We start from the raw sequence: 22,428 nt of genomic DNA on the forward strand, positions 1-22,428 counted from the left end.
TGTATAGACAGGTGTGTGGCTTTCCTAATCACGTCCAATCAGTATAATCAAACACCGCTGGACTCAAATGAAGGTGTAGAACCATCTCAGGGATGATCAGAAAAAATGGGCAGCACCTAAGTTAAATATATGAGTGTCACAGCGAAGGGTCTGAATACTTATGACCATGTGATATTTCAGTTTTTCTTTTTTAATAAATCTGCAAAAATGTCAAAAATTCTGTGTTTTTCTGTCAATATGGGGTGCTGTGTGTACATTAATGAGGAAAAAAATGAACTTAAATGATTTTAGCATATGGCTGCAATATAACAAAGAGTGAAAAATTTAAGGGGGTCTGAATACTTTCCGTACCCACTGTATATATGTAGACATACTAAACTCATTTGGCAAAAAGAAATGTTTGCTTTTGAGTTGTTTAGTTTTTACTTATCCACATAGTCCTAACAGATCTTATCTTCTCTGTATATTTGCTTTTTGAGTAAACTACCAGTCAAAAGTTTGGACATGCTTTCCCACTGAAATGAATAGGAAAACGTGTTCAAATTTTGAACTTTAGAATTCAGGCACAACTCTCACTGCGATTATATAGGGACTGTATGGCTCCTAACAGCAGCTCTGGTACACCATACTCTCACAGTACCCCAGACAAGATCTTACCGAGACACCTGGTCATCGGCCTTCTCCAAGTCCACAAACACATGTTGGGGACAGCTGTGGCTGTACAGGGGACGTAGAGCGGGTCGTTTCCTCACCATAGGATTAGCGGTTTGATTCCCGGCTTGTCCAGTCAACATGTTGAAGTGTTCTTGAGCAAGACAGTTGCTCCTAGTGATAACACCGGTGTGTGAGCATTTGTGAGTGTGAATGGATGAATGGCCAAGTAGTGTGAAAGCGTTTTGAGTGTGCTCTAAAGCATAGAAAAGCGCTATACAGGTATAAGACCATTTACATGTAGATTGGATGGGCAAACTCCCATATGTTTCTATCTTCCTAATACTGTAATTAGCAGTTTATATTATGATAGGTGAAACTGTCTTAGTCAAATTTAATTTATATCCAAAATCACAAGTTTGCCTCAAGGGACATAATGGTCTGTGCAGTACACAGCACATATTAGATTTACAGGGTGGACAATCAGAATGACAAAATTATAGGTTGTAGACATATGAAGAATATGATCTGGGACGATGTCAAGCAACTTCTAGCTGCTGCCGAACAGTTAAATTCAATGTGGGATTAACACAAAGGGTTTAATTCGGGTCTTTCAACTGCTTCCTTCTTTTGTATCTTTTAAAGTTTTTTTTCATTTAGTATTGATATAATCTGTCACTTCCGTCCCTTGAATCACATCTAAGTTCATGACATTCCTCTTAAATTTACTCAGTATGAGTACATAAGGCGTTTGAAGCCAAGCAAGAGCATAAGATAAAGATTAAGGCAGCTTCTTAATTGTGGACAATTATAAAAGTGAGACTTTGGACTAGGATTATACAGCATGCATTTAAGAGAACTCTCGAGACAGCAGTCTTCTGTTTTAAAGTGGCATTAAGCAGAGCTGTGTGGTAACGGATAACTATGAACACTTGAAAATGTAATTGTATTTTGCTGCCTAAAATGTAATGGCTAGTGAAAAAAAGCTAAACCCTTTTAAAGTGACAGAAAGAATCTCCACGGGTCATTTAAAGATTCACAGCTTTCTTACAGCACATTTAGAAAATGTGGCACAGAAAAACATTCTGGTAATCAGTTTCCTTATGTTTTTCAGTCTCCCTATCTAACGTAAGTAAATGGCATCTCTGTGTTAGTTCAGTCTTCTGCTGCCATCTGGTCTTGGAGGCAACATTTCTAGCTCTCTGCATACAGGGGCAATGAATTATGGTCACTGTAGTTCACTGGCAGACTTGGTTTGAAGATCACATCAGCAAGAACTGATAGGTATCACAGCTCCTGAAATGAACTCTCTCCCATAAAAAGCAGTATGAGACTCATCTGTTTAGATGAGTTGAGTAGTGTTCATTTTTTACATTCCTATCTTTTATTATTTTGATAGTCTTAATTTATTTTGTCTTCTTTTATCTATATTCTGCCACACTTGGTGAAGGGTGATCTAGAAGGGTGCTATATTAAGAAAATTGACTTACTTGGAAAAATTATGCCCCAAGTGTATTGAATATATTATAGTATAGTATAGTATAGTATAGTACACCTCCAGTGTGGCAAAAATGATTTAAGAGTTAATTTCCAAGAATCTATTTTGCTTGCAGTTTATAAGTAACCCAGTAACAGTTTATGAAACAGTGAAGAGTGGCTGTTTTGACAAGTAAATGATAAAGAAATCATAGTATGCTGCCTTATTTATTCCTTCATTCTTGGCCGTTTTTTTTTTTAAATAGATTTACATTCCAAAGGGAGAATTCTCCCACAATCATGGGAGGCCAAGCACCTGGAGGACTGGAGTAATTAATTGTAATGTCAGTGGTATTGATCAACCACCCTTTCAACCCTGTGCAGATACATTATGGCAGAAAAAAACCTTCCTTAATGCGTCTTTTATCCCATGCTGACTGCCTAGCTCGAGCCCATATTGTCTTATAAATGTGGTCATTATCTGTGATGTTCAGTAAATGCCCAACAGAGAGTACAGCCAGTGGTGAATTGCCTCTACTCTGATGTTTAACGAAGTGAGGCATTTGTATCAGTAAGTGGGTTGGCGATACTTCTCTCTTAGCTAAATTTCTGGCCTGCTCAGTTCTTTCTTGTAGCCTGACAGGGGACAGTGGACCTCTTCTTCTGTATTGAAACCTGTTGTTGTGCATTCATTATCAGGAAAACTGTGCAGATATTATACAGACACTCTGTACAGAGAAAGCGAAAGGTCTCTTTCTTCCTTAGATATCAGGCTTGCAGGGAAGAGAGATGGAGGAGGAGTTTGGAGCCCATTATCTAGATACCCCTCTGTTCCTTTGTCAGAAGTACTGATAGTGTCTTTAGGAGCTCTCTGTAATGTGTTTTAGCGTATATCGTCTCCCTCCTCCTGATAGCAGCATCTGTTGGAAGACATGCTTAGATTTAGGAAACCCGCCAAACAGCTGACAGAAGCACAACCCTTACATAGTAATATGGTAAGCATTGTTATGGTTAGCTTTCTAGCAAGCAGTTGCCCATTTACATATCCAACACACACAGAGTAACACTATCATTCATTCAGAACTGTGCCTCTGACTACTTAATGAATGTAAGTTGGGTTTTTGCTCTTCTTTTAGCTCTACTTTGGAAACCAGCTCCTGAGGGAAATATCTGGTTGTTGTTAAATGTTCCACTTTCAGGCAGCGCAACAGTGCAGTGGTTAACATTGTCGCCTCACAGCAGGAAGGTTCCGCCTTCAGGCCCGGGCCAACCCAGGGCCTTTCTGTGCAGTTTGCATGATCTCCCTATGCCTGTGTGGGTTCTATCTGGGTACGTCAGCTTCCTCCCACAGTCTAAAGACATGCCTCCTGGGTTGATTGGAGACTTTAAAATTGCCTCTAAGAGTGATTGTGTGTGTGTGATTGTTTGTCTATGTGTCAGCCCTGTGATAGACTGGTGACCTGTCCAGGGTGTACCCCGCCTCCCAACCAATGTGAGTCTCCAGGATTCTGAGTAGACTGATAGATTTGAAAAACATAAGTGTGTCTGTTCTCTGAGATGGACAAGTGAGACATTTAAAAAAAAAAAAAGCTGTTAGCTTGAATTCCTATGAGACTGGCTCATTCATTAAATGTGCCATTTAATTAAAACACTGACTAAAAATCTATAATTTGCATAATCATTTTCTGTAGGCTAGTCATCATGAGTGACATCCCTAATTTGTACATATACTATTTTTATTAGTTTTACTTAAGCTTCAGTTTCTCTGATAAATAGTACCCAACTCAATTTCCTGATCCAAACAAATATTGTAGCCAATTGCTTCCTGGATAGGAAACAAAGTCACAACTTGGGAAACAAATTAAACATGTTTTGAATTTTTTTTATTTTGCAGTGGATGAGTGGTTAGAAGAGATTTATGAGGATTCTAGGAATATCTTCAGAATAGCCATGAGCAGTGTTAAACAGCCTAGGCCAAGTATTTACAGTATCTTTCACAGTGGGGATGCTAGTGCTAATACTTGACAGGAGAGGCCAAAATTCAGGTATGAGTGACCCCTTTTATATAATGCATTCATTTCATTTAGTGTTAGGACAGAGATAAATACAGAGATTTGAACTTTCATTTGGAAATGAGATCATTATCAGGAGGCTAGCAATTCACATTACTTAGCTGTGTTTACTTCATGGGATGTTAATTATTGGCCCAGTTCTGCTCTACCATAGATTTTCTAAACTCATGCTCCTCTTTTCATACCTATTTGAATTTGTGGAATATCCATTATCTTTCACTGTGATAACAGTGCTCTTAATTCTGAGATGGATCCTTGGATGAGCGACCACAGTGAATGTGGTTGTTAGCCACGGCACAGTGAGGAATGATTCCCTTCTCACCACCCACTGGAAAGCAATCTGGGTCTGTAATGGGAAACTCAAATAGCAAATCTGTGGGTATAAGCATGTCTCGAGAAGTCACGAGTCAGCACCCGCCTCAGTTAAGCAGTGAGATAGCTGGAGGTCACAGGGACCATAATAAAGGAGGGCAATCTCCTCCTCGCAGCCTCAACACAGGCTATTTGTCACTGTGGCGGGGGTCCTTGTAATGTAATGTGGATGGGGAGTGGAGGGAGGAGCCAGAGAGGAGAGATGGAAAAAATGTTGAGTAAAAGTTGATAGAAGGGACACAGAAGGAGAGGAAGATGAAGAGAAGAGCTGAAGTGTTTTACGATAAACCTGATGTTGTAGTAGTGTAGAGTTGTAGGACGCCAGTGGTCTACAGTATATTTATGTTGTACAGGTGGAAACTGGGGACTCTCCTTGGACAACTAAATGGTTGCCAGCAGCTCTGGTTGAAAATTGCAGGTGTTTAAAAAATACACCCCAAACCCACTCCAAGTGAAGCCCCTTCATTTTTGGAAGTCATTAGTGTGACAGACAGGCAGCATTATGCTGATGGTGGTGAAATGATAATTCAAGCTGAAGATGGATTCAGTCAATATAAGTGTAATTAATTTTTAAGTGTGAGCTTTATTAGTACAGAAGCAATCAAGCTCTTAATGAGGGTTTTCTTAAATAGTGGAACCAGTCATAATTAATAGTTTTAATAACTTTTGGTATGAGCCCCTGCTTGTATTTATTGCACTTGTGCTTTATTTTATACATTTAGCACTTTTTCCAAACACCCGGGTGATAACTTATTCAGATAAACTGCTTCTTTGAAGCACAGGCTGCTGCACATACTGTGCTTTACAGACACATATTATACTCTCAGACTCTATGAAAGTGTCTAAGAAGAGATTTTTCGGCCTTTTAAGGCTCATCTTCCAAGCCATGTAATTAATTAAGCTTAGAAATGCTCAAGTAATTTCTCTTTAATGAACTTGCTCAGTTCAGTCTGCCCTCTTTTTGGTGTAATCCTCCTTGTTTTAAGCTAACTACTGTACTAATAACTATACACTCATATTTTCTTTTTCCTTACTTTCATTGACTGCATTTCTCTCCCTTCTCTCCTCAGCCTGCCTTTGTGTGTTTGTCTCAGCCATGGTTGATGCATCATAAATTAGACATTGGCACTGCTAGCCTGCTTCTAGCAAAAGGCACTGAGACAGTTTTACTGTAGAAACAAACATGCTCCCACACATGCGATACAGTTTTCAAGTATCTGAATAAACTGATGAAATGTCTCCTTGTGTATGATGCCGGCAGCTTTGTAGGTGATCAATAACAATATCCATCATCTAACTAAAGTACATTTGATCTAGTTGATGTTATGGCCCTCTTACCAGCAACTCTAGGCACTAAAATGTCTACTGTAAGATAAAATGTGAAGCAGCAAATCTGTGCTTGTTTGAAGTATAGCACCGTGACTCAGGTGGTAGAGCAGGTTATCCTTGACAATGAACCTCAAATCTTCTGCTGATGTGCAGGTCAGCTTCTTGCATGGCAGCTTCGCCACAGTAAGTGTGTGAATGTGTGGCTTCTAAAGTGCTTGTGCCATTCATGGGATAAATGTGCTATGTAAAATATGTCCACTTACCTTAGAGCCAAACCTAAATATCCACAATAAAATTAAGTGCTTGTGCTGTCAACCAGTACAACCAAGCTTTTAGAATAAATACAATAAAAATAGAACTAACGCTCTGTTCCGTTTTGCAGTAGAAGTGCAAGGAGACTGAAGCTTTACAAGTGTTCATTTTAAACAATGCTTCCAGTACACAAAAAAAGCCTCGAGTCTCATCTTTTAAACACCTCATGGTTGTTCATCGTACACTGCTAAAGATCCTGGATCAAATGAACAATGCTGGATTTTCTAATGCCAGCTAAAGCTACCTTGCCAGTTCTTCAACTCGCACCTGAGTTGTTAATTAGAAAAGCTGGATCCAAGATATTATCCAAGTATTTACTTTCGTGGTCATTGTTTTGACTTTATATATTGACAGTCAGAACAACGATCAGCTGGTTTGTCTTTGGTTACATGAAAATGTTCAAAGAAAGAGCGCAGTGTGTCACCCAGGAGCTTCTACTAGAGGCCTAAGGAATTGGATGATCATAATTGTATGTAAGGTAACACTGCAAAAGCTCTGAAAAAGACTGACATACGATGTAATCAGCTACTGTATATTGCTGCCATACATTTGGCAGCCAGAAAGCAGCATTATTATTCAGCTGGAGTAGTTTTCCTGTCTATGTGATTAGTGTAATATCATCGTTTATTGTAGTTCAGATTTTGTATCCACATATTCTTTAGCTGCTGAATAAACCACTTTCAACACTGGCTAGTTGCTAACTACCTGCCAGTTGGTGCTGCACAGTGGATTTATCAGAACTAGTTTGCTAAAAACAGCTGATACCATATGTCTGAACCGTACAGTAAATGTGCAGTGAAGAGGGAAAAGAGCTGAGGAGTAGTGAGAATTCTCTGCTTTTATGAGTTACACCTTTCACATTACACCCTTTTGATCCATTGTTATTTAAAAAAATGTTATTACAGCAGCTTTTAAAAAGGGAGCACTTTTATCATGATCACTTACAGTTGCTTCATTGGAAAGTACTCAGACCCCTGCACATTTTGACTGTAACTTGAATACGTTAACAGCCAAATGAAGTATCTGTCCTCCAGATGATAACCACTTGAAAGACAAATTTCACACCAGACACTTTCAATAAACCAAAATATATTAAAGGAGGACAGGTTACAGTTGTGAGTTGTGATATCAGTAATAAAACTGCGTCTTTCAGATGCACAGTGTTGCCATTTCACATCTTGTGATAATACTTTGTCAGGTTGATTCATGGCAGTCCACACACAGACACACACAGTCTGACTATATTTGTGAGCACATGATGCATTCCCTAGCCTGACCTTAACCATCACAACCAAATGCCAAACCCAAACACTTACTGTAAAACAAATTCTACCCTGATCCCTAAAACCAAGTTTAACTCTCAAACAGCTCTTTGAAGTTGTGAGAACCAGCTAAAATGTCCTCACAATGTCAAAGGTCTTCACAACCATGGCATCAAAAAATAATTGGTCCACACAATACACAAACACATAAACACCATTTATGAGCTCATGTGCATGACAAAAGCAATGTTCCCTCACACAGCTGTGCCGCTGCTTTTTAAAATAGTCAGCGGAACCAATTCACACCTTGTTATGCCTTCACAAAACCTTAAACTGCAGGAATTCAAAGTCTTTTTGTGTACTACTACTACTACTGCTGCTGCTGTGAGAGGAGATGATATGGAAGACTAATATATTTCTCCTTCCAGCCTTCTGTGAGGAGGGATGCCGGAGCGGAGGGACCTGTGTATCCCCCAACACGTGTGTCTGTCCTTCAGGATTTACAGGACGCCACTGCGAGACAGGTAAGAAAAACTTAATGACCCCACGTGAACTCTCACCTGTGTGACCTGCTTGTTCAGCTGTCCCTCTCACTTAAAGCTCAGCTTGAACATCATTTTGGTTTTATTAAGTTTTCAGAATGACATCAAAGTAATGGTCATTAGGTTAACCTGAGGACCGAGAAGTCACATTTAGTTTCTCTCTCTCTGTTTCTTCTTCTCTCTCACACACACTGTCACATTCCATTTCTAAAACCCTGCGTTTATATTGGGCGCTACAGGGATGGAGGGTCTTGGGAGGACCTTGGCAATGGACCGCTAATTTTTCTCTACAATCCTTCTTCCCCCCACCACCTCTGTTCTCTCATTTTCATCCCTATTTTCCTTTTTCTCATTCCTTTCTTCCTGTGTCTCTTCTTCCTTCTTTCTGTTCTTTAGTCTTTCTTTTTGTCTTCCTCTCTTGCTCCCTTGCCCTCTTCTTTTTGCTTCTCCTCCTCTTTTCCTGTTTCCACTTCTCTGGCGTCCTCTTCTTCTCTGCTTTTCTTTCCTTTCCCCTCATTTCATGTTACCTTGTCTTGCCCTCTTCCTCATTCCTCCCTTCTTTTCTCAATTCTCTTTTCCTCACACAGTTTCTCTCCTTACTCTCCCCCTTTTCTTCTCTTCCTTACCTCTCATTTCTTGCTCTCTTCTCCTATCTCTTTTCTTCTTTCCTCCGTCCTTTATCGGTCCTCTCATTTCCTCTTCCCATTCTCTTCCCTCACTGCTTCCTCTCCCTTTTACCCTTTCTCTACCTTTCTCAGTCATCTCTCTTCCTCGCTCATTTCCTCTCTTCTCTTTTGTTATTAAACCTTCTGTCTCTGCAGTCTCATTTTACAGAAGTGATCAACCAGCGCTCACCACATTCACAGGTCAGCTATTCACAGCATGTTGCCATGGTTTCTCTTTAGATACCCAGTTCTCACATACATGGACACATTATTAGTGACATAAATTGCTCTACTTGTAACTGCAACCTGCTGGCCACCCTAACAGACTGTTACCATGTTAAGCTGAGATTGTGCACGTATGTTTGCTGTAGTCACTTGGGAAAAAAATCTCTTGTCCTCATCACAAGTCTCTGTTGTCTGGTGATAACACTATGTGCAAAGAACCAGCCGCCAGGAAGTAAATCATTTCAAGAGTATAAATTACACTTATGTCTATTTGTTTTGTGATGAATTCTTTATTGACTTTCTCAAATAGAACTGGATTAGACATTGTATATAGCAAAATAAACAGTGTTCATACAGTATACTATAAGAAAAAAAATTAATGAAAATGTTTAAAATGTTATTTCACTACCATCACACTCGACACTGCTGGTATTTCGTGTATCTGCGAGAAGGTGCCTTTTGAAGTTTTTTTATATATACATACATTTGAGGTTCTCATGCGTTTGTGTCCAGATTCAGAATTCTGCTGAAATTCTTATAAGTTTTGAAGTTCAGACAAGCTGTGCTCCCTCTGATCTCTGTGAGAAATGTGTGTGTGTGTGTGCCTGGTATTACACAGACTCACATCGGAACCTGTTTACACACTCACATTGTGGAGATTTAGCCTTCTTCATGGGGACCAGATGCAGGTCCCTGCCATGTACAGTAAATCATTGAATGACAACTTGGTTTAAGGTTAGGAAAAGTGTTAGGGCCAGGTAAGTAGTGGTTATGGTTAAAGTTAAGGTACGTCTCTATAAGAAATAAAATGAGAAACAAGTCCCCACACAAAATGAAAACAAATATGTATGTGTATGTTTGTTTTCATCCGTGTCTATATGTAGGAGAAGTACACCAAGTTCACTGACCATGCTCAAATGAGTTATGTTGCCAGTTAATTACTTGGAAACTGTGGATTTCAGGAAACCCTAAAACTTGCTAATGTCACTCTGCAAATGAATATTGCACTTATTTTCTTTCATGTATTTTTAGGTGTGCAAGTTCTGAAGGAGTATAGCACACCTCTTGCAAACCTGTGACTTCTTATTATTATTCTGTTTTATTTTTCTTCCGCCAATATTTCACCGTGCTACTCCTCCCACAGTTTTGAGTATGTGCACCAAATTCAAGTACAGTTTCAGTTTCAGTACAGTATGTTTTCCCATAGGAAATAGTGTAGTATGACTTTTGGTGAAGATCTGATGTACAATTTTAGCAGAAATTGCAAAAAACGAGTGATTTTTTTTTTCATAGGAAAGAAGGTGGTTTTGGATATCTTAAACTATTAAAGATAATAACATCAAACTTTGTACATGGCTTTCTGGTGACAACACACTCACTAGAAAAACATTACCTTTATTGCGCCACCTGGTGGTCAGTTATAGGTGTTTATGTGATCTTTTTATATTTTCATTAGTAACTCATGAGCTGTGAGGCCTAGAAAAAAAGTTTTTTCTCTGGAATCCTTGGAACAGTCTTAAAATTTTTGCCAGTGGTGCTGCCAACTAGATTTTCCACCATTTTGGGTTTTTGTTAAAACATTTTTTCACTCTATTTTTCATACTTCATCCATTTTTCACCCAGGAAACAATGGTACCATTCATTCTGTAATATTCCTTACCATTCCCCTGCTACTGGCCACTGAAAATGAGTGGGTGGGGTCAAAAGGTGTCAAATGCTATAGCTCTCCACTAAAATGTCCAAATGCAACCAAAATTGGATCCTAGGTCCAGGACCAGAATCTGAGCACGCCTGTAAAACTGTGTTTACTTTCGCCCCTCAGGGCGCTATATGTGCGGTTTCTCTGTGATACATTATAACTCTGCAGGGAAGACATGAATTTCAACCAAATTCATTATATTTCAGATAATCCCATGTTTGTGTTTCCACATAGAATTTCATGCTCAATCGATACTGGGGGGCACTACATTTAGACAAAATATATCAAAATCCCACTTCCTGTTGCCATTAAAGGTTTGATAAGATATAACCCATCAGTGGATCACTATATTTCAACCAAACCTGGGGAACTTCTGCACCGAAGGAGTGTGTTGAATTTCATGCAATGGCAATAGGAGGCCCTGCTACAGTGAACGTCAATGCCTACTGAAATTTAAAGCTACCTATTTTGCCTGTGTTTCATATTGGAAGGTCATTCAAAGGCACAATGACACTATACACTTTGTCCTACTTTGGTGTCTACTAGCTTTTTGATTTGATAATTAGTTTTTGAATGACAGTCGATTACATTAGATGTTATGATATTGACTGTTTTGAGCTCATGCTGTCCCCCTTTCATTATCAGTCACATTGCTATGGTGCCACTTTCATCAGTCATTCCATCTCTCAATTATACAAGAGTCCTGGACCTGCAAGTGTTCAAAAAATCATTTTGATATTGTTTATTGATGCAGTTTAGTTTTAAGTCACTTGTTCAGCCCCTCTGGAGATTTTTTTCTTTGATGTTACTTAATGTTGTTCTGGCAGGGTAATGTTTCTGTCACACATGTACTATACTAGAATGTTCTGCAGGCCCTTCTGGTTCATATGGTCTAAGAATCACGTGTCTATGGTTTTACTTATGGAGGAAAAAAACATGCTCCATTTTGTCTTTCTGTGTCTGTCACACACACACACACACTTTCACTCTCTCTTTGTTATTTTCTCTGTCACTTGCTCTGCTCTAGGCTCTGTGTCTGTCACACACACACACATTTTCACTCTCTCTTATTTCCTGATTTAGCCAAATCTCACATCATTCTCTACATGATATCTCAACATGCTGTCATTGGGTCTTAGTACATTATGTGTGGACAAACCTTGTATATCGCTGTGTTCTCCAAGTCTGACCGACAGCTCAGCGACAGTAGTGTATGGCCGGGTAGCGAGATGGAAGTTGGTGGCGGTGCTCAGAGCTTGCACATCTAAAATTTCATCAGAAGTTTTACATTTTCTAGTTAAATTTCTTGTTGAGAAAATAACCATAAAAAATATGAAATATACTCTCAGGTCTAAGCATTTAAACCAGTGAGATGTTATCAGCCAGAATTGGTGTGCAGCACATTTTATGAAAGCTGGCAACCAACCAGGAGCTAATTAACCTCCCAACAACATCAAATATTTGTCAGTTAATAAACTTGACAAGCTAAGTCCTCTGTGCTGTTCTCCGAACATGACATTTTGTATCCAAGCCTAATGCTAAGCCTGTGCAACTCAGCACACACTTTACATTTGTGTTTTTAGAATTAACAAAATGCAAGATGAGTTTGAAAAATGATTACACTGCATTTGCAACCTAATACTGTTGCATCTCTTTTAACCACTTTAGAGAGGGGTGACAAGAGGAAAGGATTTTGCAAAGAAAATAAAGTGTTGAAGTGAGGAGCAAATGAGGTGCGGAAAGCAGCCACATTTTCCGTCCCTTTATAGGCAGCAAAATATGGACAAACATATCACATCGCTAATGAGGCCTCTCCCTGTGGCCCCCTGGCTGCTGCCTGAGGCTGCTACAGATGCGACACAGTGCAAAATCACTCTGTCTTGCTGTGTCAAAATCTGTCTCTCTCTCTCTCTGGCTGTCAAACTGTTTTCTTTATCCAGTTTGCAGAAACTCCAGAAGAGCCAGGTTAGATTTTTATCCACTGTAAGCCATAACGTGTGCTAGCGCTTGATTTGACTTAGAAAATTTCTACTAAATATTGAAAGCAGTGTTAATGACATATTATATAAAATGCAGATTTTTGAGTGCTTCTGAAAGGAGTGGAGGTGTAAACAAACTGTGAGCACTGAAAGCAGGTGAAGTGTAACAGGAGTCAGAAGGGTCAATTGAAATGTCACAGTTCATCCTGTTGTCCAAGCGTTTGACTCTATTGATCAGCAACATTAAATTGTCTGACGTATGCCTAATAAATAATGTGTAAATATTACTGTTTATAACAATTTAGTCTTTTCTAAATTTTTCAAACAGTTTTGTGAATACACATATAAGCCTGTAAGATGTAGAATTATTTATCAGAACAAATTTAAAACCTTTACCTTGAACATGTGACATCCACTACTGTCCTATGCTACTCTGTCAAATACTACTACAACAAAATACAAATACATGAAGCCTGTACTTTGTTATAAAAGTGTTATAGAGGTAAATTTCTTCCATGTCCTTACAGTGCTGTTGGGGTTGGTGAAGAGAAGACTTGCCATAAGCGACTTGTACAAGCTGTACAGAAGCTTCTTGTTTTAACTCTGTGGATGACATGTTCCATGTGACTGTCTCAGTCTTTCACCCTCAGCCTGTCTCTACATCTGCCAGCCTCTCTTCGGTCTGTATGTATGTCTCTCTGGCCTGTCTCCACCTCCATTTCCCCCTCTGCTGCCCTTCCCTCCTGGGTATTCAAACACATCACTGCCCCACTGACTTTGCCCCTTTGTGCTGTATACTGTAGCTCAATAGGAGGTTAATCTTTTCCCTGATCTTTTCATCTTCTCCCGCATTGAGCCATTCCTCTGAGTTGCCTCTCTTTTACCAGTGGGTTCATATAGATGCTGCAGATTCACTGTTGGATCCTTGTGATTTATTTTCTGAAAGGCTTTACTCCAAAGGCTCAGTAACTGAACAGCTCACCTAATGATGAACTCCCACTTCATACTTTGCAGAGTACTTCTTTGTCAAAACAGCCAATGAAAAGTGTATGTTGTGCTGTAGAATGTGTAGTTGGGTTTGAGTTGACCCGTTATGAAAAAATATCTGAGGCTCTTCACTGCTGAGTTCAAAGTCTAAAACTAACAAACAAGATACTAAAAGTACATCTACGTATAATGTCAGATTAACCGCTTAACATCACTAAAGGATACATTCCAATTTTTTGACATCTACTCATGTGTATGCATGTTAAAGCCGAGAAAGCTCAAACACGCCTCTACTTCCTCTGCAAACTGAGGAGAGCCAGTGCCCCACCCGCCATCATGTGCTCCTTCTATCGGGGCACCATTAAGAGCATCATCACTGGCTGTATGGCTGTATCACTGTGTGGTACGGAGGCTGTACTGTCTCCCTCAGAAGGACCCTGCAACGCATAGTGAATACAGCCAGCAAGATCATCGGCCCCCCCTCTGCCTTCCCTCACGGACATTTTTAACACCCGCCTCATCCGCAGAGCCATCAGCATTGCTGACGACACCTCCCACCCCTCGCATTCCCACTTCAGACTCCTGCCTTCAGGGAGAAGGTATCGGAGTCTTCAGGCCCACTCCACCAGTCTTACAAACAGCTTCATCCACCAGGCTGTGAGGATGCTGAACGCTGTCCATTACCATTACCATGTATCCTAATTACTTTAATCCAGTTTGTTATTCTTTTTTTATTCTGTTTTTTATTCTACTTTTAATCTATTTAAGTTCCTAAATGGCATGGCACTCTATACTTTTAAAAGCATAACTATAGGCTATACCCTATAAAATAGCAATATCTTCATAAAAACAACGTAAGAGCACTACAAAAAAATTACAATGTAATAAAATCACTACTCAAAGGCCATTTTTAAAAAGCTGTTGTTTTTGTTGTTTGTTTTTGTTTTTAATGTCCAAAGTGTGTACAGATCTAAAGTGTATTGAAAGAGGGTTCCAGAAATTAGGAGGCGCAATTTCAAAAGCACAGTCACCTCTTGTTTTAAGTCTGAATCAAGGAACAGCCAACAAACCCCTCTGCTGATCTTAAGTATCTACTAGTTATGTAGAGCTGTAGTAAATCTCTGACATAGGCAGGTGCCTGACCATGCAAGGCTCTGAAAATAACTACCAGGGTCTTGAAGTGAATTCTGAATTTGATGGGGAGCCAATGTAGAGAGATCAACAACAATGAGAGACTTCAGCAAGCATAGTCGGTATCAAGTGAGAAACTACCAACTTTAATCTTTTTTGAATAATATTCCCTCCTGATGTTTATTTATTTGTTTGTTGAGCTGCAGTGTACTGAAGTGAGTTAGAATGGAATCCACCTTTCATACTGCTGAAGCCTCAAAAACGCAGCTTACCTTTAAAAGCATTTTTTCACTGACATTCCTCTCTCATTCTTTAGCACAACTTTGATCCCATAACTGTTGTTTTAGGCTTTTGTGTTTTAATATCATATATTTAGATCAGTGTAAGAGGAACACATCAGCAGGATGCCTTACATTATATCCTCAATAAGGTGGATGCATCTGACAGTGTGTCCTGTTTATTTTAAAATAACTTTGTGACTGTATTTCGTATTCTTGATAATGGTTCCGTGTTAGCCAGACTTCACTGAGCAATAACATATGGCCCTTGGTGAGTTTGAGGTCAAAAGATGTTGGTGGCTACTGTAAGATAAAACATTTCACACTGAAATAATCATTTAAACGCTGGTGAAACAACAGTTGCAAACTAGATGTCAAAAATCACACACGCATATTGAACCTTTGCTGTTCTTAAATACTGCATCATGTCAATAATTACTGTAGAAAACATTTTGGCATCATGCAATGTGCAGTTACAAGGCAAACTGAGCTGCTTTTTTACTTCAGCAGGTTTTATGCACATTTACTGGTCATAGAGCAACTTACAAACCCTGGTTATCGTTTCTGTTTGAGGACACATTACTGTAAATGCCCTGTGTGGAATTTTCTGTGATGTTATTTTAGTAGGTTAGTCGGTTGGAGATAAGTGTAATTATGTAAAGCTCAGTAGTCCAGAGGATTTTCTGCAGAGCTTGGGGATTATTATCACTATGTACAGATTAATTTCCCATTTCCTCGCTTAGCTAAAACTCACAGCTTCTCATATTCCAGACAGTAAAAGTTTTCACATATCCTAGTTGGGTGATGCCCTGCAGAAAGTGTGAAGTGCATTGCAGTTGAAGAAAACAGAGGGAAATGTCTGGCTGCTTTCCTTCCTGGCTGTAACCAAGATTGATGGGGTGTGTGTGTACCGTAGCATTTCGTACCTCAGGAAGGTCCACTTCACTGCCACAGCAAAAGAGAATGGATGGTTGTTCACACATACAAACACACACTTGTAAATGAGTCAGCAAATAGCTTTATAATACTACCGAACAGTAGGAATTATTGACTGTGTGAATGAAATGCATTTTTATTACATCTACACGAAAGGTCTTGCTAAGCAGGTGATGAATGGTGTTTTAAATAACATGTACTTTCTACAAAAAGAGATTCAGGGTTCTGTTGTCGAATTAGATATTTCTGCGCTCTCCACTGTAGCTATGAATTTTCACAGGTCTCAGACAGTTCAATTTGTCAGTTTTAACAGCCATTCAAGAAATCATCTAAAAGAGGTAGGAAAAAGATCATATAAATGATAGAAAATGAAGAAAATTTGAAATTAATGCAAAGACATTTGAAAGCTGTAAACGTGTTATGCATTACAGAACGTCACAGTACAGCCCTACAAAGCCACAATTTAGAGATGACATATTTTGAGCAAAACTAGTTTAAGACTAGAAAGAGTTGATGAAAGGCAAAACTTTACATAATAGAGGAGTATGAATGTTTTCTGTTTAAGGGAACAGTCAACATTAGTGAAGGAATGCCAAATTAGAGGCAACACCAATAGAGCTTTTTTTTATTTCCATGTTGCTATGAATGAAATATTACCAGTCAGTGGTGTCCACTTTATAGCTCACAAGTAGACTTTACATCACCAAATTTCCAGTACAGCCTTTTACAAGGGATGTATAAACTAATTTTTCTGTGTTAAATCAAAAGAAATTTTTCACCCAATGAAGTAATATGATCAGCTGTACTGGGGCTACATGACTGGCAGTGTTAGTCACTGTTTGGCCCAAAAAATACGCTTGCTGTCATGTCTGTGTTTCAGTTTCTAGTAGTCGTACGCCCAGTTAAACTGGACCCAACTGCACCATTTTGGTCACGTGTTGTATTGAACACAGTTGATGGTGTTCATGGGTGGGAGCCTGGTACGTTTTCATGTCCTTGTCACTGGTAAGTGGGGACTTGCACAGGGAGGAGATGGAACCAGAGGATAGCATGCCATTAACCAATCCCATCACCCTAGTGATGCAAAAATAAACAATACAACATAAATTCAATGCAGTTCGTATACTGACTTAAAAGTTGAGAAGCCAACAAATTCAATTTAAGAAGTTTTATTCTTTGGAAAGTGTCTTTCTCTGGTGTAAGGTTTATGTGCAATTAAATAGGGTGCAAAGTTACATTACATTTTACAATGTAACAAATTGGATATATTAAAGGGAATCCTGTTAAACAAGATCAGAGTAATATTTAAAACTTAATGATGCACAGAATCCCTGCTGAAGGAACCTAATTGCTACTGGATTAAATCAATAAAACTTTAGCATGCAATATAACCAGCCTAAGCACATGGACGTAAGCCCTCTCGTGCACTGCTCTTTTGTTGAAAGGTTAGCTGCTCTCAACCACCAGTCACCTCTAATCTTGTTATGTTTCAGCGGGATGTCAGAGAGGGAATCTGTTGGTGTAGCTCTGACCAGATCTCTGACCTGAGATGCTTACAGAGGCCAGACCTTCAGGCAGTTGTCATGTCTTATTACGTCCGGTGCACCAGGCTAGCTGCGCATCTATAACACCACACACTGTTAAACGGTTCACCCTGAGTCTCCCTTTTATCTCTACTCAAATAAATATGTATGTGTTCTTAAGACCGGGCCAAAGGTATCAGTTGTGATTTTCATGCATAGCACAACATCAGAGAGAAGTTAGATTTTTTTTATAGATGGGGAAACTAGAAGCTATATCTAGTTATATATAGTTTGATATTAAAGCTTGTTTTGGGCAAGTAGAGGGACAGTGAAACAGTAACCCAAGCTGAAATTGGGCAGATAGGTTTCAGAGTTTCAAGATACAAAAGACAATTAACTTTCTCAAAGGGAAAACACTGATTAAAGGCATATTCCAACATTTCGGAAGGCGTGTGATTACAACATCAACATCACCTTCATATATTTAAATTTATCTGCTTCAAGCATCTTGGGCACATCAGATATTGTCAAGGTGAAGAGAATGCAAACAAGAACAGAGACAGAATGGTCTCACAGTCTGCTCTGATGTTGAAAGATGCATTTATCTCTCCAAGCTGCTTGAGTAGTAGTTCTTCTTCTCAAATGTAACTACAGGTACTGGGTCAGGCCCTGTGAGAATAACAACCTAGTCCTGATTGCACGTTGTTGCCTTATAGAAAGCAAGTTAGTTCACTATACATAGAGCATATTAGGAACTAAAGATGAAATTGATATTGAATTTTTCATTTAAATCCAGATTAAGATGTTTTTTCTCAAATGATGGAATTACATGGTGTCTGTTCTTTACTGTGATTATACAGTGGCAGTGAATCAGAAATCAGACTTGTTATGAAATTAGCAGCTTTTGAAACTATGAAATTGCTGGACTTACATCTTTCTTGGTAAGCAAGATGTGACTTCACTTGTATCATTGATTGTACAACTTTCATCATAGGTGTACAGATTTTTACCACTTGCAGTCAAGTTTGTGGGTGGAACTTCATCAGAGGTGGATTTCACCAGCATCCACTCCCATTTCATGTAGTCTTTTCCAGGCGTGTTTTCACCAGAAGGAGGGCATAAAATGACTGAAAACAACAAAATATTGATTTTCATGTTGAATTTGGTGCATTCAACAAACTACATAGATACTGTTTATATTAACAAAACTCTGCAATCCTTGCTTGCTTGTAAAAATCCTTAGAATCAATTACATGTGTGGTGTGAAAAATGCCTACTATGCAAGTTCCAAACTATTTCTTGTTGATTTGCTTAAAATATATGATTTTTTCCCTTGAGCAAAACACAGACATGACAGTTAATGGGAAGTCCCTCTCTACCATTCCCTGTTTGCCACTGTTTGCATTTAAGTGAATGAAGATGTTACTTAAGGTCAGACTTGAACCATCAGGGTGTGTGCAGGTCAGGTCTACCAGCCAGAGAGCTGCGCATGAGAAGCAGACCTCACCATACATAATGGATGAGAGGGGTTTATTCTCCCGAGAAGGACAAAAGGGCCTAATGCCTCCGGGCTGTGCATGTTTATGCACGCTCACGCCAGAGACAAACAGCAGAGTGAGTGAGACCAAAAATAGAGAAGTGCACAAAGGAGAGGATTCTGCTGCCAAATGTTGTGAATTCTAAAAGACCTTGAATCCCTGCTGTGGCAGAAAGGTAGCAGAGATGCTGGCTGTTTAATGTGGACAGCTACTAACTGAGCTCTGCTGCTGCAGTTTGCTCTGATTGGATCAACCTCCACTCTCACAACTGCCACAGATCAAAGAACAGGGAAAAAATTTAAATAAGCTGAGGTTTTAGGTTCATGTTCGTTGCCAAGAAAATGATTTAGACTGATGTTGATGCTCCTCTGTGTGTATGTGTGTATATGTGTCCTCAGATATCGATGAGTGTGCAGAGGGCCTGATTGAGTGCCACAACCACTCCCGCTGTGTCAACCTGCCCGGCTGGTACCACTGTGAATGCAGAAGTGGTTTCCATGACAATGGCTCCTACTTGCTCGATGGGAGCTCCTGCATTGGTGAGCATACACTGAATTGAAAACATTCTCATCACTGCTTGAAATACCAGCTCCTCATTCTCTGCATGCCCGCCACCAAGCTACTGTCGACATTTTTCTCCCTCTCTCATTCTGCGGCCAATTACTCAGAAATACTGTTGTGCCTAACTTTCTCTTCAAGTCTGTTTTATCTCTGGTCCCCTCCAAGATCTCTTGTCATTCTTTATTTTGTTTATCCTCTAATAATCTAGCATGTAGACAATGAACACAGCATTTACAAGGAAGCTAATCAGAGGTCTTCTCACCTTCACAGCTCAGGATCTAATCCGCGCTGTGTGAAACCCACACACAACACCTAATGAGGTATATTCGTGATTAGTGCACATCAAGGCAAGAAAAAAAAGAGAAACTCCAAGTTCATGTACTACTTGTGACAAAACACAGTGGTGGTGCATACAACTGGGGGAGTACAATGAAAGACTTTCAAGCTGTAAAAATCAATTATTAACTTAGATGCCTAACACGCATTCACACTGCTAGTAACTAGGGATTTTACAAGCACATCAACATTAGACAATCAGACAAATCTTTTGCAAACATGTCTGCATGTTTCCCCAAGAGAATGTAGGAATTTAAGGTGCTCAAACTGTGTTTCAAATGGGTAATTATGAAAAATCACTGCGCATAAGTTTCATGCACTATGAGTCCACTGAGGTAACAGGGAATAGCCCTTCTTACTGGACAAAGAAAGAGTTATTCATCTAAATTTTCATTTTATGAAAGGAAAACTCATTAGTGTGCATAATTGTTGTTTCTCATGTGCCATTCCTTTCAGAGTAAGTGATTTAGAAGCAAGCATAAGTTTGATTTTAAGTGCACACATTGTTACTAACAATACAGTGAGTAATAGGAGCACTGAGCTGTGTGTGGGTAAACAAGTAGCAAAGTTTAAATCTAATTTTATGCTCGACCTTAAGACAAATTACGTGACTGTTGCTTTAAGCAGCAGTTCAATAAGACAACAACACAACAGCTTATTTGTCAGTTACCAGTTAGAATTATCTGTTATGAAAGCACCAGGAAGTTAAATGTAGGTTTTTGTGGAATACTTGTGTGCACTCTGGGGGGGTTGTCCTCTTACGCTGCAGAGTTGGGTGAAAATAAACAAAGAATGATTTGTGTTACACTGTGCTGGACTGTTCAGAATGATGCAATATGGAGCTGGAAGGTAATGAATGAATGGGCCAGAGTCTTGAAGTATAGCGTCTGATAGAGACAGTCCTGGCTCTCAACTTGTGTTTTTATGTTTTGGTTTGGTTTGTTATTGTTGTTGTTTCTCTTTTCATTTTCTAGATTTCTGTAGGAAACTTAAACCTTTTTGACTGAACACATCATTCTTATAAAAGTTTGAGAAATTATGTTGTGGATACACTTACTGGCTTAAGGATAGTGGGGAAAAAGTGTAGAATATCTAAAGATCAATCAATAAATCCAAGGCATTACTTCTATTTTTGCTTGTACACTGTTGTAATGGATGTGGCAAATAGAGTGAAACCATTTAACTAAACCTTCAAATCAACATGCAGTATCAGCAGTCTGATTTGATTCATTTACTTCAAGGGGAGAGATATTGGTCATTTCAATCATTTACCTCAGAGTAACTGTTTTAAAAAAAATAAACATCTTCCACATGTGACTTAGCAAAGATTAGTTCATGATATTGTAGCTCCTTTCCAGAAAAGTACATTTAAGAGTTAATCTTTCAGGTGGATGAGGTGTTGGTTGGCATATCTATGAATTGTTACTTTATCTAAGAAGATGCATTACTAATAATACAAATAACAGAGCAGATTCACAGGTTAAAAACAAACTACTACTACATATGATAACATTTCTTCTCCCTTGTTTTGATAATCAACTGACCAACCAGATGTTACATCCAGATGTAGGGTATTGTAATAAGCTATTGTGGTTTGGTTTTGCTGTCAGTCCCACAGAGTCACTGCCCCTTTTACAAGTCAATTTTGTGCTGATCTTGATAATCATAAAGGGAAAAATCTATCAATAATAAAAGGGAAAGACAGACGTCAGTTATCACATCAACAAGAGCTGAAGATAAACCAGATATAAAATTATTAAATATCAGCACCAGGAACTTTAACATACAGTATGTTTGAAGAAAGGCAGTTTGAAAGGAATTGAATACAGCACAAACAAAAATGGAACATATAGAACATCACAGATAAAAAGTAGTTTAAGTGGATATTTCCTTTAATGGTAATATGTAAAGATTTCTGCTGGGTATCAGACGCATATCCCTGATAGGCTTAGTACTTATAGGTTGCCCCTGTGTGAATCAGGGCACCAGGATTCACAGCAGTTAGTGGATTCCAGTATCAAAGTATCAAAACCTTTCTATAAAATCATTCCTGCAGCATAATCCACCTCTCTGCTGTGGCTCATATGTTCAGTACATTCCTCATACTCGTATTTTCTTCACAGCAGAGCCAAATACATTACATCTGTGTTGCGTTAATGCCTCTAAGCTCCCCCAGAAGTAGCATATTTAGCAACTTTTTGAAGAAGCATTTACAATACTAAATATACACATCAACAGCAGAGATGAGGGACATACTGCAGAAGTATTTTGAGAAGTGTCTGCAGAGAATTTGATACAGTTTGTAGATTCACCATTTGTAGCAGTGAAGCCAAGTTCATCAAGCAGGTGGATGGAAGCATACTTCACATGGCAAACAGTCACTTGGGTTGTCTTAAAACCAAACTGTATGCCATCAGAATTATTTAAAAGTTAGATAGACATTATCACTTGAGAAATAAAAAAAAACAGACTTACACAAGTCACAGGTCTAATTAGACATTAACCCATTTGTGCTCTGTGATGAGAGGTTTTCAATAAACATTCATGTCTGAAA

The 22,428-nt window shown here is 39.0% G+C and overlaps 1 protein-coding gene across 2 annotated transcripts in view; it reads left to right on the top strand.

Moving 5' to 3' along the window:
• LOC109967010 (protein kinase C-binding protein NELL1) overlaps nucleotides 1-22,428 on the top strand; it is a 273,478-nt gene that overhangs the window by 232,339 nt on the left and 18,711 nt on the right. For both annotated transcript variants that reach the window (XM_020612322.1, XM_020612323.1), the window contains exons 17-18: nucleotides 7,903-7,998; nucleotides 19,376-19,516. In XM_020612322.1, coding sequence (XP_020467978.1) covers nucleotides 7,903-7,998; nucleotides 19,376-19,516 — 237 coding nt within the window. The remainder of the gene's footprint in view (nucleotides 1-7,902; nucleotides 7,999-19,375; nucleotides 19,517-22,428) is intronic.

This window comes from Monopterus albus, unplaced genomic scaffold, assembly GCF_001952655.1.
Source record: "Monopterus albus unplaced genomic scaffold, M_albus_1.0 scaffold123.1, whole genome shotgun sequence".
In the NCBI taxonomy this organism is placed as follows: domain Eukaryota; kingdom Metazoa; phylum Chordata; class Actinopteri; order Synbranchiformes; family Synbranchidae; genus Monopterus; species Monopterus albus.